Genomic DNA, 21210 nt, shown 5'->3' on the forward strand with positions numbered 1-21210 from the left:
GGACCAAGAGCAGGGCAGGCTTGAAGCTGCACTTCCACTGAACCCTCAAAGCTGGGGAAACAAAAGTTCTACCAGGGGTTATGTAGGAAGGCGGTTCCTTGGTAGGAGATAGAGGAAGGATGAAGATGTGGTTATTGCACAAGAGGTAGGGAAGCGCCTCAAGGTTCCCATAGAGGCAGGATATGAGACTAGGGCCTCAAGGAGGCTTGGGTATTTATCATAGCAGCGGCCCATTAAAATGTTTAGAATGCATTACTCAGATGCCTGGATTCTCTAGTGGTTCAAGAGAATCTTGGATATCATTGGGGGTACTCAGTGGTCCCTGGGTCCTGAGATTTCCAAACCCATCTTGGCAATATTCCAGGAAATCTCCTGCTCTCTCAAAAAGTGGTGTGGATTTAAAAAAAAAACTGTAGTGAATTTTTAAAAATAATGGTGTACCTTCTAGAATCTTTGGGCAGAGGGGTAGAGGCAAAAGTGGCATGGATTATACAGAGGGAGAAGACTCTGTTCTAGTTATCTATGTGGCCAAAACTCTTAAGCATCCACTGGTCATCTTAATCCAGGCTCACGTTACATTTTCCTCATTTAGCAAGGTACCACGCTGGATGCTCGAGGACAGGTTCCTCTCAGGCATCAATGTGTATGCCTTTGGGTCATCCAAATAAAAATCAGAACTGCCCAGTGGCCTTTTCCAAGGCCTTTTGTAGTGTTTATCTCCTCCCTTCCTGGCATGGAGAGGAGAGCAGAAGGTTTGGGAAATCCTGCAGACACGAAGGGAAATGACCCTTGGGGGTTTGCGGGATGGAAGCTAATGTCTGCTTCTGCTTGCATCACCAAAGTATGGTCCCAAAGAGGGGGCCTTGTTTCCTTTGACTCATTGCTCCATAAGTATCAATCAGTCAGTCAACTAGCACAACTCTGTGCCACCCGTTGAGGGTACAAATAGAAAGGAAGAAACCATCTCCACTTGCAATGAGCTTATAATGTAATCTTATGGGGAGACAATAGATTCATATAAAAATATACTAAAAGCAATTGCCAGTGTTGGTTTAAATGTGTCAGCCCCATAGCTGATGGCCTCATTCACTTCAGGAAACATTTATTAAGCACCTACTGTGTGCTGGGTGCCATGCTAGGCCTTGGAGATATAATAGGCAGTTAAGCGATCAGCAAGCATTTATTTAAGCCTATGTGTTAGGCACTATGCTAGATACTAAGGATGCAAAGACATAAGCGAATCAGTTCTTGCCCTCAGGGAGCTTCTGCTGGAAGGAAGCAACATGTAAAAAGACAAGAAAATAACAAATATAGTGTGAACAAGAACTGGAGGTGTCAGGAAAGGCATCTTGTGGAAAGTGGCCTTTGAGTTGAATCTCGAAAGGAGATGGAAGCAGGGACAGCTAGGTGGTGTAGTAGATAGAGAGTCAGGAGGATCTGAGTTCAAATCTGGCCCCAGACACTTGACACTAGCTGTGTGACCCTGGGCAAGTCACTTAACCCCAATTGCTTCAAAAAAATAAATTATAATAAAGAGATAGGAGATGGAAGTAAGCAGGGAAAGTATTTTAGGGAAAGGCACAGATAGGAAATCGAATGGCAGGTATGGAGAATAGTGTGTAGAGAGTCAATAGCTCCTCAGTACTCTGCCCTAGTAGGCTACCCCTGAAGGGCTATGTCCAGTTCTAAACACTCCCCCTTCCCATTAGACCACAAACGCCTTGAATATAGGGACTGTGGTTTTGCCTGTGTATCATTAGTGCTTAGCACAGTGCCTGGCCCATAGTAAGCTCTTAATAAATGCTTGTTGGACGAATGAATGATGAGAAGACTAGGGGCAGACGTGATAGTTGTCTTCAGATATTTAAAGGGCTGTCACATGGAAGAGACATTAGACTCACTCTGCTCATCGCCGTCGGACAGAATTAGGAACAATGGTTGGAAATTGAGAAGAAGCACATTTAAAGGGAGCATGAGTCAACAGTTAGCACCATCCTGGCATAGAACAGGCAGCCTTGAGAAGTAGAGAATTTCCCCTCACTACATGGCGGCTGGATGACTGTTTGTTGGGTACATCATCAAGGAGATTTACGGAGGCGTGTGCTCACCTTGTTCACCTTAGAGGTCTCGCTGGGCACTAAGATGCTGTACCTTGGGTTCTTGGCTCCCTGTCCCTTTCCTTCCCCCCAGTTTGTAACCATCCCACTTCATTTCCTCCCTAGGTGTCCTCTCCCTGCCTGCCTACTTCAGCCCTTACAATGATGGCTCCATGGGCAATGATGAGCGAGCCGATGCCTACGCCCAACTGGAGCTCCGGACGTTAGAGCAGTCCTTGCTGGCAACCTGCGTTGGGAGCATCTCTGAACTGAGTGAGTTCCATGTTTCCTGGTGAGCGTGATTGTAAGGGGGGAGAGGGACAGAAACTGGAAAATGGCCTTCTTTTTCTCTTCCTCTTCCTTCTTTACTTCCCCCTGGCCTAAGGAATATTTTCCACTGAATCATCACCATTCCAGCAGCAAAGCCAAAACAGTGAAGATTTGGGAGGTGGTGAAACATAGCTCCCACTCATCCTTGTCCCACTTAATTGAGAAATGTCTACGTATAAATCATCTCCCTGTCTCTGTGTGAATTCACCCCGATGATATCATTAGGGCAGCTAAGGATTGGGGAAATAGTGGATGGGTGTGCTCAGGGCACATAGAAATAATCAACGAAGTGGTATGGAGGCAGGTCCTTTCCATTGCCCTCTCCATCAGGTTGGGTTGCTGGTCTACAAGCTTGTGACAGATTCCTGGCCTTGAGCTCTGTGGTTCTTCAGTGTTTAACTTTCTCTCCTCTCCTTTCTTCTCTCTTCTCTCTCTCTTCTTTCTCTCTCTTTTCTCTCTTTCTCTTCTCCTCTCTGTCTGTCTCTCTCTCTCTGTCTCTCTCTGTCTCTCTCTCTCTCTGACTCTCTCCCTCTCCCTCTCCCTCTCTCTCTTCTTTCTTCCCCCTTCCCTGAGAAAGAAAATGAATTCATTCAAGGTCATATACTAATAGCAGGTCTGGAGCAAAAATCCGGTCTCCCAGCTCGGATGGCCCTAGCTGTGATAAACAATGGGAGGAATAGGGACCAGCAGGTTATAGAGTCTCCAATGTTGGGATTCCAGCAAGGGATTCCTTTCCATCGTGACCTTTGTCAACAACAAATATTTACCCACCAGTGGCGCCACCAATCCCAGTCAACAGCCTGTCTGGGAGTTCTCGGGGATGGGCTGTGGCACTTGGCACCTACTGCCTAAAAGTGCTCAGTAGTAGTAATGATAATGATCACTCACATTTAGACTGTTGTTGTTTGTCCTTCGTTTTCAAAAATGACTGATGACATTACCCAACTCTCACATTTAGATAGCGCTTGAGAGGCAAATAGTGACAGTGGACTATATGTGTTTGTCCATAGCTGTTTGCTTGCTGTCTCTCCCATCAGATTGTTCGCTCCTTGAGGCAGGAACTGGCTTTTGCCTCTCTTTGTATCCTCAGCACTTAGCACAGTGCCTGGAACATAGTAGGCGCTTACCATTTATTGACTAAATGACATAGATTCAATCTGGCTTCTGACTCCCACTAACCACGTGACCCTGGACAAATCATCTAACCTCTCTCAGCCCCAGTTTCCTTATCAGTACTTACTTGTCTCATAGAGACAGTTTGGCTTAGCAGATTAATTACAGAGAATTAATTAATTATTCAGATTAATTAGCAGAGAATTGGCTTCAGAGTCAGGAAGATATGGATTCAAATTTCACCTCAGATGAATATAGCAGGGTAACTCTGGGCAAGTAATTGAACCTCTCAGTGCCCTCCAATCAATGCTGCAGAACTATAAGTTTCAGAATAAGTGTTGATCTACATTGCAAAAGGGAGTTCCTCACTGGGAGCTCCCTATCCCAATTAAATCCTAGAGCCAATCAAAAATAAAAATAAAGAAGGACTTGTCTCACAAAGTTGTTGTGAGAATCAAATGACGTCCTATATGGAAAGTACTTTGAAAACCTTAGGGTGCTATCTAAATATTTGTTATTAATAGTTATATTAATTAATTGTATTAGAGATAGATTTATTAATACAACAAATGTTAGCTGCTACTATTATTGTTGTTGTTGTTACATTTTGCAGATGTGCAAACAGCTTGTGTAGGTTGATTTCCCCAAACCACACAGCAAGTCTAGTCTAGTCTGAGTCTAGATGCATACCTAGGTCTTTTTATTGCAGTCCCAAGCAGCTTTCCACTACATTACCCTGCCTGTCCTTTGCACGTACCTGCAGACAGCCCTGCCCCATGAATGCTGCATGATCTAGGCACTGGCATTCTCTGGGTCACTGTGATCTGGGATGGAATCAAACATAATTCCTTCTCCTTCTGTGCAGCTGCCATACCCATGGCATTCGTGGGGAAAAGGGCCCATGGGAAAGGAGGGTCTGGCTTCCATTGGCTTTCCCAGTGGTTTTGATGTACCTCTATCATTCTATCACCCCCTCCTGACAGTTTTTACCACTTGTCTTTTGTGGAATCCTTGGTATCTGCCCACCTGCCATGCTACAACTCACCTAGACGTGCCTAAGCTGACTAGCCCAGTGGTCAGCCAGAAGACAGACTGGCACCACCTGCTGACCTTTCCTTTACCAACCAACCCTCATTAGCCCCTTACCTGGTTCCCAACAGGCCCACTGTTAACTCAATGCCAACTTCCATATACATATCTCTTGTAGAACCCTGCTCCACTCTGACCCTTGGACCCATTATCTTCTTGATTTTTGTTTTTTTGTTTTTATTTTGTTTTTGTTTTTTGGCTAGGCAATGGGGTTAAGTGACTTGCCAGGGGTCACATAGCTAGTGCATGTTATGTATCTGAGGTCAGATTTGAACTCAGGTCCTCCTGACTCCAGGGCCGACACTCTATCCACTGCGCCACCTAGCTGCCCCCACTATCTTCTTGGTAAGGGACCACCTACGTCCTTCATTATTCTCTAAGGTCCTTGGGGCCTTGCCCTCTACCCTGCTGTTTTTCCTACCTAAATGCCTCCCTGGTCATTCCATCTGTAGTAATCTGCACAGGAGCCCTGCTTTCTGGGTATGTGTAGAATCCTCCAATTAGAGTGTAAGCTTCTCAAGAATAGGAACTCTTGATTTTCTCTTTCTGTCTCCAGCACTTAACACAATATTTGGCACTTCCTAAGCACCTGGTAAATGCTTTTCCATTATGCTGCAGCCATCCTGACTCATCATAGGCAGCAGAGAAGGCTCTTTGATGTGGTAGATTGCTCTGACCATCCCTCTTCCCCCACCCCCCACCCAAAGCCTGGATCCATCTGACACCCCCCCAACCCCCGGCCTGTCCCAGCCAGGAGGAGGAGGTGGTACCAGGAGATACGCCTCAATGAGAGCAGGCCTCCGAGAGACAAAGAACAGAATGAGGCCAATGATACTTGGCTCTTTGCTAACAGCTGGTCCCTAAATGCACCCATGAAGGCTTTGACATTCATTAGCTCCCTGAATGTCTGCACCTTATAGAGCCTGCCAGACAGGTTGAGAAGTATCGGTCTGTATGGACCCAACTGCAGAGGAAGCTTGGAAAGCTGCTTTGTTCTTCGCCCCTCCCCACCTGGGAAAACTTGACAAGATGGAGAGGGGGAGGGGAAGAGAAGAAAAAGGAAAAAAAAAAACTTCTCCCTAGCAATCAGGATGAAGGAGGACTGCTCTCAATTCCACTAGGCTGGTAGCTCTTTTTATTTGCTGTTTCATGAAGAGGTTTGAAAAGACTGGCATGGACCCTGGAGCACCCCTGACCATCAGGCTTTGGATGGTTAATTGATGGGAAAGGGGAAAGGGAGAAAGAGTCCCTCCCCTTCCTCCCCATTCATTGGCATCTGCTTCTGGGCTTCACCTTGAGAAAGGGTGATGTAGTGGAAAAAAGTCTAAGTTCAAAGTTGGCCTCCAGGGTTTGGGTCCCAGCTCAGGGCTTCGCAAACTTTGGGGTATTATATAAATAACATGCATTTTTTATTATTATTAATATTAACCATTGCCATAATCATTTTTATTACTATTATTGTGGTTTCTAGTTGTTTCCACTCTCTGGGCTTCAGTTTCCTGCTCAGTAAATGTGAAGGGTGAAACTGGATGACCTCTAAGCTCTGAATCCTGTAGGGCAGCTAGGTGGCACAGTGGATAGAGCCCTAGGCTTGGAGTCAGGAAGACCTGAGTTCAAATGGGGCTTCAGACATTTACCAGCTATGTGACCCTGGGCAAGTCACTTAACTCTCTTTGCCTCAGTTTCCTCATTAGTAAAATGGGGATAATAATGGCACCTACCTCCCAGAATTGTTGTGCGGATCAAGAAGTGCCTGGCCCATAGTAGGTGTTATGTAAATGTTAACTATTATTATTATTTCTCCTCTAGTCCCATCACATCCCTGGGTCAGTGCAGGAAGAAGCCAGGGGACCTAGGATGCTGAATCTTGGGTCCTCGGCCTAATGAGAAGTTGAGAAAAAGGCTCTGGTAAATAAGGAAAAACATGTGGTGAGAGAGCACTTAGAAGCCCACTCTTGTCTCTGCAGCCAAGCACACAGACAGTCCAGAAGATGCCAGGCTGGGGAGAGCCAGTCAGTGCTGGCAGCAGGGCATTCGTGTCCTTGTTTGAAATCATGGAGATTGCCCAGTCCTGGGCTCCTTTCATCCATTGGGAAGTATTAGCAGGGTTTGTGAGGCGCCAACCTTGGGTGGGCTTCAGAAGCTCCTCAGGTCCCACTTGGTTCTTCAAGCCCCTTTCATGGGATCAAAGATTCAAAGGTGCAAAGGTCCTCTAGAGAAACCAGTTTGTTTTTACAGATCAGGAAACTGAGGTCCAGGGAAGAGAAAATGACGTGGCTCTATATTTCAGGAAGACCTTTGGAAGTTGTGGCCAGTTCCCAATCTTGCCCTCTGGATTTCGGCTGGAGGCTGCCAAAGATTTCTCCTCCAATAACAATTTTTTTATAATTCTCTTTTGTTGAGCCTTTGAAATACCATTTCGACACGATTTTCATCTGATGCTATTGGCTTTTTCCTTCCTGTGGCTTTGCCAAGAGTTATGACATTTGGGCTGGGAGAAACAGCAGCCAGGTTTCAACTTATTGCAGCTGAGAGAGAGCCACACAGAGAGGGAAGGCTGAGAGGCAAGGGAGCCTGGCCAGGAGGCTGATTAAGCAAGTCGCCTGGGCCCTGGGAGGTCGGAGGGCAGGGCCAGACCTGGCTGTTTAACAACCTCCTTGTGCACTTGGCTTCCAAAAGGAGACTTTCACTGCAAATGAGAATTGAGAAGGAGAGAAGTGTAATTTTAAAAATACTCTGGAGCTTGGACTAACCAGAGTGATTTGCATTTTCCCGGGTTGGTTTTCCTGATTTTTTTTTTTTTTTAAAGAAGAAAAGGGGGTGGGGTAGGTAGAACCTGCTGCTGGCAGTTCCTTCTCCAGTTCCATCATCTGTGTGCTAATGAGTATCAGCCCCTGACCCAGAGCTGGGTGGTTTTGTCATTATTTCTGTAACCTGCTTTCATTTGCGGGGTTTTTTTCCCCTTTAAATGTTCCTTTTAACACTCCTCGAAGTCTCCGAGAACAAAAGTGAATGTTTGTATCCCAGGCCTCTGATGAAGGCGGCTTTCTCCCCTCTCCCCTTGTTTACCCATGGTCCACTCAGGCATGCTGGGGTTAGTGACTATAGATCCCCACATTCTCTCAGCTGGGGCTGGAGGAAATGAGTCCAGAGCTGAGCTGCCGGAGGGATTCTGGGGCATCAGCTGGGGGTTGAGGTGGCTGTGGAGGGAAAGGGAGATGTGCTCAACTCTTCAGGCATCCAGCAAGCATCAACATTCCCTGCCTCCAGCAAAAGCCATGAGCAGCCACTCTGCCCGATCCAAAGGTGAGCTTCAGGAGTGCTGGAAGAATAAATATACTTTCCTTATCCAGAGGTTAGATTTAAGAGTGAATTGATTCTACCAGGAGCTGAATATCCAACTCCAGTGAATGACTGGGTTTTAATCCTAGATCAGCCATTTATTCCTTGTATGGCCTTGGACAAGACATATCACCTGCCTCGGTTTCTTCATCTGAAAAGTGAAGGAGTTTGGACTAGGTGGCTTCTAAGGGCCCTTCCAGCTTTATTTATTTATTTTTTTGTTTATTTTTTTCTTTTTTGGTGAGGCAATCGGGGTTAAGTGACTTGCCCAAGGTCACACAGCTAGTACATGTCAAATGTTTGGTCTGAGGCCGGATTTGAGCTCAGGTCTTCCTGACTTCAGGGCCGGCGCTCTATCCACCCTTCCAGCTTTAAAGCTATGATCCTATGACATTCAGGGACAGAATCCAGGACTGAACACCCCCCCAATCCTGACATGAAGCCCTCGTGTTCTCTGTTCAAAAGTGGTACAGCTGATCCTTATTGCTCTTCCGTTCTCCGCCTCAGGCCTCCTTATGCCTGCATTTCTGTGGACAAAGCTGAAGAAATGACTGAATTCTTCAGAACTGTCGGGGTTAGAGAAAGGGCCACCTGGAACACCCAAGGGCTGCAACCTCCCACAGCCAGCCTTCCCAGAGCTGAGGTGCCTGCAGGTGCCCAGAGCTATTTTGGTCCCATCCTTTCTCAGCATTGTCACCAGGCATACAATGAAGGGAGATTTCCTGTACTTAGCTTGGGGAAAGTCGAGGGGGGAGTGCGGCTTGAAAATCAACATAGGTCATGGGAATGGAAGGCTTTGAGAGCCTACCAAGGGGCATATATCACAGGATTTAGAGCTGGAAAAGACCTCGGAGATCATTCAGTCCAACCTGCTCGCTTTACAGAGAAGGAAACTGAGACCCTTTGCCTAAGGTAGGGCTCATCAGTCTAGATCTGAACACAGAGAACATTAGATCTACAGCTGGAAAGGACCCCAGAGGCCAATCTAATCCCACCCCCTCATTTTATAGGTAAAGAAACTGAGGCCCAGGGAAGTTAACCAAACTTGCCCAAGGTCACAGAGGTAGTGAGCTACAGAAGGCCAGGTCCTGCTCTTCAGATCTGGTGTTCCTTCCACTGAGTTGAGTTGCCAAAGGCACCCATTTCCCAGGTACAGAGACTGTGGCCTCTGTCCCCCAGCTGCCTACACCCTGGTGTGCAAGTCTGATAGGACCTCTGTTGGTAGCCAGAGACCTAAACCTCCTTCAGGTGGGGAGAGAGAGAGAGAGAGAGAGAGAGAGAGAGACAGTGAATGAATGAAGATGAAGAGGCAGCAATGAATTTCCTTAGCCAAAAGAGGTGGAGGAAACCCTGCCAGGGCAGGGAGGGAGCAAGGATGATGAAAAAGAAACCATATTAGCATAAGCTCCAGAGGAGACCTCTGGCCCTGCCAAGTGTCTCATTCAGCTGTTAAGTCAAGACTGGAAGTGAAAGGCAAACCTAATTGGTGTTGTGTGTCTAGATGTCAGTTTCACCCTCGCCTCTTAGCTCTGGGGGTAAATAATAATTAGGGCTGGAAGGGAGCTCTTTCTCATAGCAGCCCAAGAACCTTTACCTAAAGGAGAAATGAGGCACGTGGCATGAAAACTCAGATTCTGTTTCCCCTTTCTCCTCTCTCTCGGGTCCCCCTCCTCAATTCCCTGCAGGTGATTTGGTCTCCCGGGCTATGCATCACATGCAGTGCCACCATCCTCTGTGCCCAGGCACCAGCCCAGCCCGCCAGGCCCGCCAGCCACAGCAGCCCATCACCTGGTCTCCCGATGCCCTCCACACGCTCTACTATTTCCTGCGCTGCCCCCAGATGGAGTCCATGGAGAACCCCAACCTGGACCCACCAAGAATGACCCTGAACAACGAACGGTAGGAATGCTGGCGAGGAATGGGCACGGGGGAGGCGTAGGGTGTGAGGGTCGTGCACATGGCACTCAAGGGGATGCCTGTTGGCGGACTGAGCTGGGTAAGGGGCCAGAGCCTTCCCGCAAAGTGTATGTGTGCCCAGGCAGGGGCTAAAATTGACGGTCCAAGATGGCTCAGGGCCCAGCCAGGATGGGTAGCTAAATTTCCAGAATCATAGAATGCTAGAGCTGGAAGGGGGTTGGAGATTATCTCCTCATTTACTAGAAAGAGAGGAAACAGAGGCACAGAGTGGTCCATCGTTGCTCAGGGGCTTAGGTGGCAAAATCAGAACTAGAACCCAACTCTCCTCTCTTCCAGTGCTCAGTTCTTTGCCTTACTCAAGCATACGACGATGGGTCAGTTACAGGCCTTAAGAGCCAGATTCATGGGAAATTCAAAGAATCAGAGCACTCTCTATTAGCAAAGTCTTTTCTTGTTGTATATCCTACCCCACCCCCATTTATGTGACCAAGGCCTGGTTGCTGACGGACGGGGTCCAGCCTGGAAGTGGGAAGTGATGAGCGGAGAGGCTGCTCTTTGATATAGATGGCATCATAAAACCAGAGGATTTATAGCTAGGAAACATCTTCAAGATCTCCTAATAACTAGAGGAAACGCTCCATTTCAGTTAGAGATTAGTGAAAATAAAGTAATTTTTTTTTGTAGCATCTAGTTCACAGACTGCTCCCTGCCTGAAATCTGATCCACAGATCCCTTAGGGACCCCAAGTTAAGAACCTGTGTCTTATAGACTGGGCTTAGTCCTTGAAATAGATTGGGGTGTGTATGTATGGTTTTACGTATGAGTTTGAAAATATACATACGTATATGTATACATACACACACACACACCACCCTGTATGTTGCACAAACACATTTGCAAGCAAGGTATTTTCTGTGAGTTGTCAAATGACAGGCACATGGGAAATTAAAATGTTTAAAAAGAATGAACAGTTTACGTATATTTTGGCCCTAAAATGAGGGCACCTAGAAATCTCCAGGTGAGCAAGCTGTCTTCTGGTTGCCTTGAGGAGTCCTTCTCCCTCCCCCGTTTACTAGCCAGCACTGTCTGTAGGGGCAATCTCTCAATATGGTAAAGAAGGTTCTTTTTTTACTGGGTGACTAACTCCCCAACCCCCAGTCAAAGCATTGAACCTTAAGGTTTCAGTCACAGCCAAAAGCCATGTGGGGAAACCCCAGCCCTCTTGGCTCTAGAAAGAAAATGGGATGATTCTTTGACTCAGGGGAAAGGGTACAGAGCCAGGACCTCTCCTAAGTCCCTCTTGCTTGAGAAGGGTTGAGGCAATCCCAATGGGGATCTGAGGCTGTGGTTCCAGATATTTGCTGGTGGAACAGACGTCTAGACCACTAATCGCTCCCATTTAAGGGAAGAGATCTGTTTTGTCCTCTGCCCCCATCATCATTACCATCAACCCATTTCACTGAACCTGTGTGGGCTATATAGCACAGCCTGAATAACTGTGAAAACACACACTGCCTGAAACTCTGATCACTCATTTCCTGTTTTGAGGAACACCCCCACACACACATGCACACATGACACAGTGTCCCCACAGCACAGCGTATACAAACACAGAGTGGGGTGTGTGTGTGTGTGTGTGTGTGTGTGTGTGTGTGTGTGTGTGTGTGTGACTTAGTATCTGGGAAGTGTGAGGATGCTCACTCATCTTCTATGTCATGACTAAGACCTATCCATTTCTAAGCTCTCTGGTTTTTACCCCGACCATCTCTCTAAATCCACTCTTCCGCACCAGACCTGCCCCTTCCCATCCACTGTCCACCAAAGACCCCAGTAAGAGATGGCGGCTAGTGAGTGAGGCGCTTTCTCTACAGCCTCTGCAGAAAGTGGGGCAGCCCTCAGACTACAGCTTGCCCAATGAGGCGAACCTCTTCTAGACTGATAGCAGCAGCTTAAGGGGCCTCCCAGTTGGTCTGGTTTGAAGACAAGTTCTGTGGCCTGTGGAGAAGAATGAAGCCAGTGCTGAACACAGAGCTCCGGGCTCTGAGCTTCCCAGGGCTTGGGCCCGTGGCAAAGAACTGACCATTAGTGATTGCTATAAGAGCAAGAAGCTGGGTGCATCCTGGGTCCCCTCCCTTTGGACGTTCCAACTCCACCTGGGCCGTGACTCCCTACTGCACCAGGGAAAGTGGAGAATACAGATAACTTCCCATCGCCCACACAGGATGCTTTTGGGTTGTTGACTTCTCTTATTGAGCATAATCAAAAACCTAGGCGTGGTCACAGCCCCTGCCCTACAGGTACATAGTCTCTCTAGTAAAACAGAAAGAAGGCTGGCAGGTGGAGTGGGGCTTGGGGGAGAGGACCTTTCTGCCTGGGAGCCACAGAGTATGAAGAAAGAGGACAATACTGCAGGAAATGATCTTTTCCAGAAGCCTTAAGGAAGAGAGCAGAAGCCCACCTCTCAGCTGTGGGAGAGGCATGGTCCTGCCTGGAGGCATGGGGCTCCAGGGACCTTGCAGGGTTCTAGCCAGGCCCCGGTTTCACTTAGATGCTCGGGCCTGGCAAGAGTGAGCACTCTTGGAGTACAGCTCTAAGTGACCATAATAATCTAGAAGCCTGAGAGACCTCAGAAGGAAGGTTGGGGGAGGCTCATGAAGAGCGTGAGTCTGGAGAAGCATTTTAACAAATTGAGCAGTGATTTATTATATACATCGATATCTTACGAACGTCGAACCTGCAAGGGTAGAGTCAGATGTGAGAGGAGGTGGATCTGGGGCTTTTTCAGTAGGAGGGAGATATGGGGCCTAGCTTAAACCAGGACCTTCTGACACTGGATCAAGGAGAAGAAAAAGGAAAACTATGAGAGCTTGGTGATTTCCTAGTCGCTGCTCATGGTGACCCTTCCATTTCTGAGCACAAACACTGATTTCCTTTACTCCATAGAGGATATGTCATCTCAGGTTCCAAATAGCCTTACCTCTTCCCTGCCCTGGAAACCATCCCTTGTATCGGTGAATTAAAAAAAGAAAGAAGCAGTTTAGCAAAGTTAACCAATGCATGAACCGAGTCTGACCATGTATACAATGCCACAAGCATCTATTATGCACCTACTGTGTTCTGCTATGGAGACACAAAGACAAAACAGTCCCTGCTCTCAAGGAGTTTACATCCTCCTAAGGAAAGGAGGGGGATTTCTTGCTATTGAAATAGTAGGAAGCCGACCAGCCCACGAGCCACACTGAGGGAAAGAGGTCAGTGCAGGGGCAGAGCCTGGATCGGAGAGACCTATGATCTCTCACTATTTTCCACTCCCCCGTCCTCTCTCTCATCATGGTGATGGGCAAAACTACCCAGCGCTGAGACAGTGAGTAAACAGATTCTCGTCCTCTCGGATCCTCATGTGCCTGCGGGCTCAGACCTCACCAGGTGTCATTCCAGAGGGCCTCTGTCATAGTCTCAAGCAGAGAAGCCTCAGCTTTGTGGAGTAGCTGCACCCCTTGGGCTTCCCTGGGATTGGGTGGCAGCCTGGCAGCTGCCACCATTCAAGAACCCATCAGGGTGGTTGTTTCTCAGGCTCTGCCCCCACCCCCCAACACCCCCCATCCATCCCAGAGTCACTCCCCGCATCAGACCTGCCGGGGAGCTCGCACAGTGTGGAGTCAGATGTGACGGGAGGCGGATCTGGGAATTTTTCATTAGGAGGGAAATATAGGGCCTAGTTAAATCAAGACCTGACTTTGGATTAAGGAGAAGAAGGAAAATAAGAGAGCTTGACAATTTCTTAGTCAGTACTCATGGTGATCCCTGCATTTCCATGTACAAGCACTGATTTCTCTTGCTCCATAGAGGACGCTAGGCTCATACACTTCTGTAGTATGAAATTCCAGTAGGTCTAATAGGGTCTTAGATTTAGAGCTAGAAGGGGCCTCAGATGCCGTCTTGTTTTACAGATGGGGAAACTGAGTCCCAGAGGGGAGAAGTGACCCATGAGCATAGATTGGAGCTGGAAGGGGCCTCAGATGCCATCTTGTTTTACAGATGAGGAAACTGAGGTTGGCCCGCATGGCCTCCAAGGTCCCTACTCGCTCTTGTGCTAGGATCCTAAGTGACTTCACCTTCCTGGGCCTCAGTGCCCTCATCTGTCAAATCAGGGGATTGGACCAAATGACCTCTAGGGTTCCTTCTTCCAGTTCTGACTGATGAAACTGAGTGATCTGAGCCTCCTGGCTAGAGGCCCCCAAGTACTTGAGGCCCCCGGCCTCATCAGTCGGTGCTCCAGCTGCGGGAGCCGAGAACAGGGCTTACACAGGAGATGAGGCCGCTTTATTGAGCTGCCCTCGGCCCAGCTCTGGGACCAGGGCATCCTCCCCCCAGCAGGGTGGCGTGGCAGCTTTTGTGGTTTGTGTGTTCTATCTCCCCTAATCCCTATGCTTCCAGTTCCCTTTCTCCCAGCCCTTTATCTGAGAGGGGGAGAAGGCAGTGAGGTGCTGCTGGGGAATTTCCTGAGAGGAGCCCAGGCCCGAGGTTCCGGCTGCACCTACCCCTTCATTCCCTGCTCCCCACACCTCCTCCTAGTCTCTGCCTGCCTGGGAACAGGGAAGGCTGGCTGGCGCATTTCCACCAGACAAGTTCAGGCTGGGTACTCCCTTGAGAACTATTCTTAGTAATCAGGGCCTCCCAAACCACACCGAGGGCAACTGTTAGCGCCAGCTCAGGAAGGAGGCCTCCTTCAGCCGGGGTGAGACAGGGGCTATCCTGGCCTGGCCATCTGGCAAAGAGGTGAACTTTCCCTTGGGCTGGCAGATTCCTGGGCATTCGATTGCATTCGAGAGCATTTATTAATCGCCTCCTTTGTGCCAGGCACCGTGCTGGGCTCTGGGCCTATAAACACAATAATGAGACAGTCTCTGTGTTCAAAGGACTCACAATTATACTATTCTCTCAGGGAAGGACCACATGTAAGCAGTTAAGTAAATGCGAAATATGTGCACTTTGAACAATGAGTAGGATGAGGACTAGCTGAGCCCAGCCTTGGGGGAAGGGCCTTCCTCCCCACCTTCTCAGAGAAGACCCAGCCAGTTGCCTGGGCCTCCATACGTAGCCAGAAGAGACTTCTGTCTTAGTCCTGTACCTTGCAAGGACTAGGGAGGCACCTCCCTGTCAGACAGGCACTTAACATAAGGAAGAAAGACCTACAAAATGCAGTATATTAAGTCAGAAGACTCAGGATCATTTCATCTTTTTTTTTTTTTTTTTTTTGCTCAGCTTGCAAAAGTGATTTCTTATCAAATGTGGAGATGATAGCAGCCGGGGCTTTGTTCTGTGTACTTGTCTCCCTTAAATACCATTTCAACAAGATTTGCCACGTTAAGCTTTTTCCTCTTGGTTTTTTTTCCCCATTCTGTGCATTAAATCTCCATCTGTTTACTCGAAAATGCAAGCGTAAGAGATGAGGATGGTGTTTGAGTGAATTAACTGTGGTGTTTCAGAGTATTCCCCAGCCCGGCAAACCCATAAACCTCGGAAATGGTCTGTTTATAGGCCTTAGTCCCAATAGCAGGGAGACCTACCCTGGTGAGGCAGGAACAGGAGAGGATGACGTTGATCTCTCTTTGAAAGCGGCAGCAATGTGGTCCACAGGTTGGAAGAGCAGGGGGGTTAGGAACGGAGATACCCGAGGTCTCTACCCACCTTCTCTCTGAACCACCATCCACTCTCGTTGCCCTCGGAGAAGTCAGTGTGTTTTATACGACCCTACCACCTTGATCAAAACACTGAATTCTAAACCAGAGACAGAATATTAATTATCATCTAGTTCATCCCTCCCCACTTCATCTAATGAAACAGACCCAGAAAGAGGAACTAATTCGCCCAAGATCGTCCATCTAATTGGAAGACTCAGAAATTTGTAGAGCCAGAAGGACTCTTACTTAACAATTGTGGGTCTTTCCTTTAATTTTCTCAGAGGTTAAGTGACTTACCCAGGGCCACTTAGTTAGAAAATAGCAGGATTAGGACCTGAACCCAATTCTTCTAACTCCAGATCTTTCCATGCTGCCATGCTGCCCACATAAAGAATGTTGGAGCAGAAATAGGCATTAGTGGTCATCTCCCTAAACCCTACGTACCCTTATTTTATAGTCGAGGCTCAGACAGGTGAAAAGGCCTCTAAGCCTGGTGCCCTTTCCACTGTGCTTTCTAGAGGTTTGCAGAGTTCCTTGTGATTCTTGGATGGAAAATTATATGAACCTCAATACTTAATGTCCATTTAATATACCAAATGCACTCAGTTCTTAATATCCAATTAATTCCCTCCTGCTCTCTGCCTGGGTCCCAGGATGCTTTTCAAGTTTGACAACCGTGAGAGTGTGTGTGTGTGTGTGTGTGTGTGTGTACACACACACACTCACACTCATGGGCCTACATCTCAGTTGTTTGGGTATTTTTTTTTTGCTATATGGCTATTAAGCAAACAAGAGGTAATAATATTAGGTAGCATTTATATAGCGCATTAAGGTTTGCAAAGTGCCTTATATATGTTATCTCATCTGAACCTCTGGTCAACCCTGGGAGGTGCTATTATTATGCCCATTTTACAGATGAGGGAACTGAGGCTGATAGCTGTTAAGTGACTTGCCTAAGGTCACAAATGTAGTATCAGAGGAAGGATTCAATCTCAATTCTTCCTGTCTCCAAATCCAGAGCTTTATCTACTATGCCAAATCGTGTGATGTCATGTAGCTCATAGAGAGGTGAATCCCTCCAGGGTCAGGGAGACCCGGGTTCAAGTTCCACCTCTTAAACACGAGTGCTATGTGACCTTGGTCGAGTCACTTAACCCGTGCTTGGAATGCTCTTCCTCCTCATCTCTGCCTCCTGGCTTCCTTCAAGACCCAGCTAAAATCCCACATTCTACAAGAAGCCCTTCCCCCTCCCCACCCCACCCCCGTTTAATGCCCATATCAGCCCTCTCTACTCCTTATCTCCAATTTATCCTGTTTGCATCTTGTTTGTACATAGTTGTTTCCATGTTGTCTCCCCATTAGACTGAGAGCTCCTTGAGGGCAGGCACTGTCTTTTGCCTTTCTTTGCATCCCCAGCACTTAGCCCAGTGCCTGGCATCTAGTAGGCACTTAATAAATATTTATTGACTCTCAGTGTCCCAGACAACTCTCAAGGAGTATGAGTTTAAGACCAGGTGCCAGTCTATATTGGTAATAGAATTCCCAACAACCAATGAAATCACAGATTTGGGCTGAAAACCAACCAACAAGTAACAATTATCATCTTTAGTCCCCCGTGAGATAATGTGGTCATAGCTGTCATTCTTTGCCTGGCACCTAGTAGGTGTTTAATAAATGCTTATGTGATTCTTTGGTCCACTGTAGCTGGCCATCTCCAGCTCTCCCTTGGCCCTGCTGTGCCACTAACCCATCCTGGGCCCACTTCACCATCTGTTAATTGCCCGCAGCTCAGTGAGCACCAGTCAAAGGCTATTAAGTGCCAAGTTCCTTGGGAAGAAAGAATTAAGGGATCTGGCCTAGACGGAGGAAGAAGTTGGTGCCAAACGTTGACAGCCCCAGAGAAAGGAAAGGATTCCATCCCCGCTGCTGACTGCTGTGCTAGGGGGCTGCTAGGTTGGTGCGGCTTCCTGTCTTATTGTTGGAGACAGGCAGGGAGAAAAAGAGAGGGCTGGCAACAGTGGGGCCCTGGGGCTCTGGGGGGACTTTGTAACGGTGGCCACGACAATGCTCTTTGTCTCCAGCTCTGCCACAGTTCTAAAGGGACCCTCCGGCAGCCGGAAATCCGAACTGTAAGGAGCTGACAATTATTATTTTATTATTATTATTATTATTATCATCATCATCACTTTAAAAAAAAGGGAGGCTCTGGAGGGCCAAGCTTCAGTGACTGGGGCCTAGAGGATGGCAAGGGGGCATCCCTGTGCTGGTCAGAGCCAAATTGGGCTGTTTCCTCGCCTGTTCTTACATGCCTCGTCAGACTGGTAGTCCTCCTGCAGGATAAATCCCCTCTGAATAACAACCCACGCAGGCCTTGTTGCAGTTCCCATCTCCTTAATGTCTGTGGATTTTCTAGAGGCCAACACCTGATGGAATTTGGGATTCACCCCTGAGTCTTAGAGATGAGATTAGAAAGAAGGGAAGCCAACTTTCTTCCCTTCCCCCGGCTGAGTGCAGCCCCTGGCCCTGACCGCTTCTTTCCCTTACGCTCTTGGGTGTCTGGTCCTCCGGCCCATGGTACAGAAGCGGCTGTGAATACAGATGTTGGAGTGTGAATGGAACGGTCTGTTGGAGCCTCTTCTCTGTCAAGGAGTCAGCCCTGGATCCTTGTTCATAGGACTGAGGATCATAGATCTGGAGCTGAAAAAGACCTTAGGAGAAGGTAGCTTAGCTGCCCAAGGTCAGTACAAGGCTTTTCACACTTTGCTTTGTACCAGAGGAGCCGGAGAACCCACCTGGAGTGGACAAAGTGGGAAACTTGGAATCAGGAAGGCTTGGGTTCAAATCCTACCTCAGAAGCTAACTTCATCTCCCCGACCCTCATTCTCTTCATCTATAAAATGGGGATAATCAGAGCACCAACCTGAGACACAGTACGGACCTTAAAGGGTTAAGTAAACCACAGCCATTTTGATGATCAGTTTCCCTTCTGGACTTGATGACCAAGGTCCCTTCCAGCTCTAAGCCTATGAGCCATCAATATTGTGATGGCGATGACAACGAGGCTTATTCCCCATGTCCTACTGAGAATGTTCCTCTCTTTGAGTGAGAGGGATCTACCCCCATGACCTCTTTACCTAACTATCTCATGACGACTTTTTGACAGTGTGGAAAACGTTTCTGTGCCAAGGAGCAGCTGGGCCTTTAGTGTTACAGAATCATGGAATTAGACCTGGAAGGGGCCTTAGAAGACCATCTAGTTTTTCTAAAGAAAGGAAACTGAGACCCGGAGCAGTTAAGTGATTTGCCCAGGGCCGTGCAGCTAGTAAGTCTCTAAAAGCAGGATTTGTACTAGGTTTTCCTGACTCCCTATTTATTTCACCAAAGTGGCCCAACTAGCTGTAAGTTTTCAGTTCTATAACTGGCTCTGAACCCTGCCATCTTGGGGGCGCTGCCCCACGTTGACATGTACATAACTCCTTGGATACCTATGTTTACCATTTTCTCTAAGAGGCCTTAGCCAGTGGGGACTAGGAACTCTCACCCTGGAAGCCCAGTAGGGTGGGAAGGTGATTCTACTGGGTCACTTGAAACCAATGATACTCCTCCCACAACCCAAACACAGGAGATTTGACTGGCAAGATTCGCATTTGGTGCTCCGTCATACTTGCTGGGTGAAACAAATTGATGTCTTCAATATCCTAACCCAGGCACCCAACTTCACTAGCATCCTAAGCCCACCTGCTGAAAGCACAGAGGTCTGGGCGGTGTCAGCCCCAGCTGGGAGGGGACCCGCTCTGAGTAAGGTTGGAGGGCCTCGCCTGTCTGGCTCTCATGCATCAGAATGGGACCTGAGGTTTGTTACCGGCCACTACAGAGGATAAATGTGAGCAGGGAACCTCAGCAAGGCCCTGGAGAGAGAGCCCAGGCGCAATCTCTGGGACGGGAAAGAAGTGTTGCCCCGAGCGAGAGGGCGCAATGGAGGGAGGGAGGCCAGCTCTGTACCTTTTCATTCAGAGATCACACGGGCAAGGCTGTCCCTGTAGAGCCCGGCCCATTGGGCTAACTGCTCTGTGAGGCTGATACCCTCTGATCTATCAGCCGTGCGTGACGAAACCGAGCGAGGGGTCTGGCTCCCTGCTGGCTGTGAGTGCTCCCGGCAGTGTGAGAAAGGAGTAGAAAGGGTGGCGTCTTGCCCAGGGAGCTTGACTGGAATCTGTGTTATCTCACCCACAAGATGCCTCAGAGCCTTTCCCAATCCCCGGTGGGAAAGGCCCGGCTCGACTCGGGGTGCTGGTGTTGGTGGGTCCATAGGGCCCCCTCCCCATCCTGTAGAGGTGGTAGTGCCACAGCAGGCCACCCCAGATCCTAGGCGTTGTCTAGACTGAACCCTGTCTAGAACTCTCACCCTGGTTTACTGAAATCGATGAGCCCCTGAGAAGTCACAGACCGTCGGGCTTTCCCAGGGAAGTTTTCCCAGTTGGAAGCATGCTGCATGAAGTAGTTATCATTTTGACTGGAAGAGGGCAACCACACGCTGGTTTTCTGTCTTCTTACAGGAACTGTCTGTGGAGACGCAAGGGTGTCTAATAACCTCTAATAACCAAAGACTCAAGTCCCTCCAAGACTGGTTCTAGTAAATGGCTTATTTGGGCTTTGGAGCCCTTCTTAAATCATTCTGACTCAAGGACTTGGCAGATTCCTGATCTCGTCAGGGGGAGACTGGCTGCCCTGATACAGATCACACACAAGCCATCCCCGACCCTGTGCGCTTCTTGTGGGGACCGTCCTTTTTCTTTTGATGTTTCATCAATTCTCTTTTCTTTTTTTTAATGTAACTCTCACTTCCAGCAATCCCTCTTCCCTATAACCCTCCCTCGAAACAAATAAATTCAGAAGCAAAATAAATCGGCACGCTGGCTCTGTCTGAAATTGCATGCCTCACTCCACACCTGGAGTTCGCCACCTTTGTGTCAAAATCAGTCCTCTGAGGCCATGATTTATCTCAAATAAACTGGCTACCACATTACTGCACTCCATGCCATCACACACACACACACACACACACACACACACTTTTAAATTCTAGAACCACAGTCCAATTAGTATTGCCAATACTCCTGTAATCTACTGCAAATCTACTTCATTAGGGTGCCTGTCACCATCCGTGGGACTTTTCCCTTCCTTAGACACCACTCTTTTCTCTGTGTTGTCTTAGTTCGAATTTCACCTCTGATGCTCTCTAACCTATATGACCCCAATTGAGAAACCTAACCCTCCCTGGACGGCGGCTTCCTCATCTGTAAGTGAAGAAATTGGATTCAATTATCTCTGCGGCCGTCCTCCCAGCTCCAGCTCTAGAAGCTATGACTCTATAAAAACCCCTTAAAAACACTAGAAAACAATGAAAGAGTAGAAGCTCCCTGAGGGCAGGGACTGTCTTCACTTCATATCCCCAGCACAGAGTAAGCGCTTCATGTATGCTTTCTCATCCATAGCTGCTTGATCATTGCATTGATCAACGTAACAAAGTCTTTCAGTATTGTTTTCCTTGTGTTTTCTCTCCTTTGTGGTCATTGTCCTCCTGGTTCTAGAAGCTCAGTGTCCATTCATACAAGTCTCGTGCCTGGCTCTTTCTGCAA

The 21210-nt window shown here is 48.0% G+C and overlaps 1 protein-coding gene across 2 annotated transcripts in view; it reads left to right on the forward strand.

The window, feature by feature from the left end:
- The window catches only part of ABTB2 (ankyrin repeat and BTB domain containing 2), a 191735-nt gene that overhangs the window by 133050 nt on the left and 37475 nt on the right, over positions 1–21210 (forward strand). For both annotated transcript variants that reach the window (XM_027837874.1, XM_027837875.1), the window contains exons 2-3: positions 2223–2369; positions 9656–9869. In XM_027837874.1, coding sequence (XP_027693675.1) covers positions 2223–2369; positions 9656–9869 — 361 coding nt within the window. The remainder of the gene's footprint in view (positions 1–2222; positions 2370–9655; positions 9870–21210) is intronic.

This window comes from Vombatus ursinus, unplaced genomic scaffold (assembly GCF_900497805.2).
Source record: "Vombatus ursinus unplaced genomic scaffold, bare-nosed wombat genome assembly UNPS02014822.1, whole genome shotgun sequence".
NCBI lineage: Eukaryota > Metazoa > Chordata > Mammalia > Diprotodontia > Vombatidae > Vombatus > Vombatus ursinus.